Raw genomic sequence first — 3,287 nt, 5'->3', positions numbered from 1 at the left:
CAACCACTAACCACACTCCACCACCACCCACCACAACCACCCACCACACCACCACCACCCACTAATATTATATATAAATATATACATTTATTTATACCCATCCACCACCACCACCCACTACCCACCACCACCACCCACCACCACACATCCGCCTCCACGAACCACTGCACCTCCGCCACCTTCCACGACCATCATGACCACCTGAACCTACCACCACCCACTAATATTATATATATATATATATATTTTGCTACTATAAAATACTAACCGTACGATTAAAATTTAAAAGCACGCGCCTTCTTTTAAAAGGGTCAAATAACTACCCTCGTAAGTCACTCATCTACTTCTGGAATGTGGATAAGTAAGTCAAAATTCCTAAAAACCGTCGACGATTCGTTTCTACTGTGAAGCACAAGCACAAGCTTGAGTGGTTTAAAAGGGTCAAATAACTACCCTCGTAAGTCACTCATCTACTTCTGGAACGGAACCAAAATGAAGAACCCTAACTCATCTACTTCTGGAACGGAACCAAGGACGAAGCAAAAGCACGATATGTCTTAGAATGAAGATGGAACAGGTGTTACTTTATGATTTTTTTAGCGTTTTAGGTTTACTTAATCTTAAAATGTAAGCATTTGTTTGAATCTTCTTATGTATCAATGCGTTTGATAAGCGTGTTGTTATTGTAATACATATCCTTGTTTTTTTAAATCTATGTATAATATTAAAGCATGTTATATGCGTATGATTAGCGTGTTATGGCTTTGGTATGAGAATTTATCATTGTGATGTTTGATAAGAGTTTTCTGTTTCCTTGTGATTCGTGTTGTTATCCCCTACCCCCGTGTTTTATTGTATGTATGTGATTCAGTTGTCAAAAAAAGCAAGACTGATAAAAGGAAGACTAAAAAAGTTGCTCCGGTGGGGAAAACAAAACATGTTGTGGAAGCAGACTCTGATTCAGACCTTGACACAAAAATCGACAGGTTGTTGTCAAAGCGGAAACAGGTGGAACACAGCACCTCTGGACCGGACTTTCAGCGTCCGAAAAAGAGAGCCATTAAAGAAAAGAAGCCAGTCGAGAGGGGACAACCTTTTGTTGAATTTGTAGACAAAAAAATGATGAATAGGTGTGCACCTTGTAATATTGTTGATGCAGTGAAGGCAATGACCACTGCCCAAAAAACTTGTGTGGAAGAAATGGGTTTCGGGCCAATGTTAAGACTTCAAGTAACCAAAACTTCAACAACTTTGGGATATTGGTTGCTCATGAACTATAATAACCGTTTAAATGAATTGAACATTGGGAGCGGTGTTATTAAGATAACACCACAAAAAGTACATGAAGTGTTGGGGATACCAATGGGTAAGATTCCTGTTTTAGGCAAGAGTAGACCAAGATTGGGGGAAGATGTTACTACAGATTTGTTCAAAAATCAATTCCCGACAAACTCAAGAATATATATAAAGCATGTGAAAGACAAACTGGCCGCGGATCAAGGAGTTGGTGAACTGTTTAAGATTAATTTCCTTGTGTTGGTCAACACCTGTATAGGATTTGTGACAAAATCAACAACAGTCAATCAACGATTCATCGCCACAATTGATAAAACCTCGGATATTCCAAATATGGACTGGTGCAGCTATGTTATTGAAAACTTGAAAACGACAAAGGAAGAATGGAGAGGTATCAACGTTCAATACAACGGTCCGATGACCTTCCTTGTGATGCTTTACACGCATGAATACCAGAAAAAATATGGTCCATTTGGGACTCCCGTCACAACGCCTGCAGTCAACTACATAACAACAACCACTCTTAATAAGATGGAAAAATACTTGGAGAATAATGGTCCTCACTTAGAAGAAGATGCTACTGAGATTGTTGCTGCTGCTGATGTGACGTTTAGTGTTGACGGGAAAGGGATTGATGCGGCTGTTGCTGCTGTGACCGTTAGTGCTGCTGGGAAGGGACTTGATGAGACTGCTGATGCTGTTGTTGCTGTGACAGTTAGTGCTGCCGGGAAGAGACTTGATGAGACTGCTGCTACCGCTGCTGTGACGGTTAGTGCTGCTGGTAAGCCTGGATTTGAAGAAAACACTGCAGCTGAGGAGAAACAAGAACATGGTATTAAACTTGTTATTTTCTTCTAAAAAACTCTCATATCTCTTATCTCTACATGCATTTTATGTAATACAACATTATATGTAATTAAAAAACAGATGGTCAAAGTGCATCTGAAACAGATAATGACGATCAAACAGCTGAACAAGATTTGGATGATTATGTAAGCGATTATTCACCTTTAAGTTTGCAAATGCCTATCGTGCTTGTTGACTATTATTTAACTCCATTACAACTGGCTGGGATAAATTGAAAATGTTTTTGAATTAACAATAACTATATTTTCTTTTTACAGTCTTGGAATAAGGCAATGGATAACAAGTTGAAGAAATTTGATAAAATTTGCTTCGAGATCAACGAGTTGGTCCGTCAAGGAAAGGATAGACATCCATCAAATGAGAATATCTTTGTTAGATGTTGTGAATGGGAAAACAGATTCACTAATAATGTGGTCCCTAAAACACAAGATTCAGATGTTGGTGTTGGTGGTCCAGTGGCTGCTCAAAAAGGTATTTGGGCTAAATTAATTATTAGTATAATTAAAACGCTCTTAAAACACTTATGCTGTTATTTTAAACTTATTACATCTGTGTGATGCAGTTGATTCAGATGTTGGTGTTGGTGGTCCAGTGGCTGCTCAGAAAGGTATTTGGGCTAAATTAATTATTAGTATAATTAAAACGCTCTTAAAACACTTATGCTGTTATTTTAAACTTATTACATCTGTGTGATGCAGTTGATTCAGATGTTGGTGTTGGTGGTCCAGTGGCTGCTCAGAAAGGTATTTAGGCTAAATTAATTATTAGTATAATTAAAACGCTCTTAAAACACTTATGCTATTATTTTAAACTTATTACATTTGTGTGATGCAATTGATTCAGATGTTGATGAAGTTGTTAATACAGTGCTTGCGACATTAAAAGAGGGTATTTAATTATAAATAAAACCAAAAGGGGTTGAAGGTATTTAATTATAGTTACAATTATTTTTAGTCAAATTTAATGTGAGTTGTTTTATGTTTAACAGTTGACACCGGATTGTCAACAAGTGATAGCCCAGATGCACTGAACTCTCCATATATTCTGAGAGAGGTTGACGTATCCGCTGGTGTCACGGAAGATGAAGAAATAATTTTAGAGTATATATTTTTTTGTCTTGGAGA

The 3,287-nt window shown here is 37.5% G+C and overlaps 1 protein-coding gene across 1 annotated transcript; it reads left to right on the top strand.

Moving 5' to 3' along the window:
- The first annotated feature begins 1,078 nt into the window (after window positions 1-1,078).
- Window positions 1,079-2,719, top strand: LOC143578544 (uncharacterized). The gene is made up of 2 exons (XM_077062094.1): window positions 1,079-1,938; window positions 2,041-2,719. Exons 1-2 carry the CDS (start codon window positions 1,120-1,122, stop codon window positions 2,152-2,154), a joined length of 933 nt encoding a protein of 310 aa, XP_076918209.1. The 5' UTR covers window positions 1,079-1,119; the 3' UTR covers window positions 2,155-2,719.
- Window positions 2,720-3,287: the final 568 nt, after the last annotated feature.

Source organism: Bidens hawaiensis, unplaced genomic scaffold, assembly GCF_021521415.1.
Source record: "Bidens hawaiensis isolate Kalapana, Puna unplaced genomic scaffold, B.hawaiensis_p1.1 tig00029289_1, whole genome shotgun sequence".
Lineage (NCBI taxonomy): Eukaryota > Viridiplantae > Streptophyta > Magnoliopsida > Asterales > Asteraceae > Bidens > Bidens hawaiensis.
Note: the sequence above shows the minus strand (reverse complement) of the source record. Positions and strands in the feature narration are given on the sequence as shown.

Coding starts and splice junctions, on each gene's coding strand:
- LOC143578544 (XM_077062094.1), top strand. CDS start 1,120: ATGATGAATAGGTGTGCACCTTGTAATATTGTTGATGCAGTGAAGGCA. Junction 1,939..2,040: donor GGAAAGGGATTGATGCGGCT/GTTGCTGCTGTG, acceptor AGACTTGATGAG/ACTGCTGCTACCGCTGCTGT.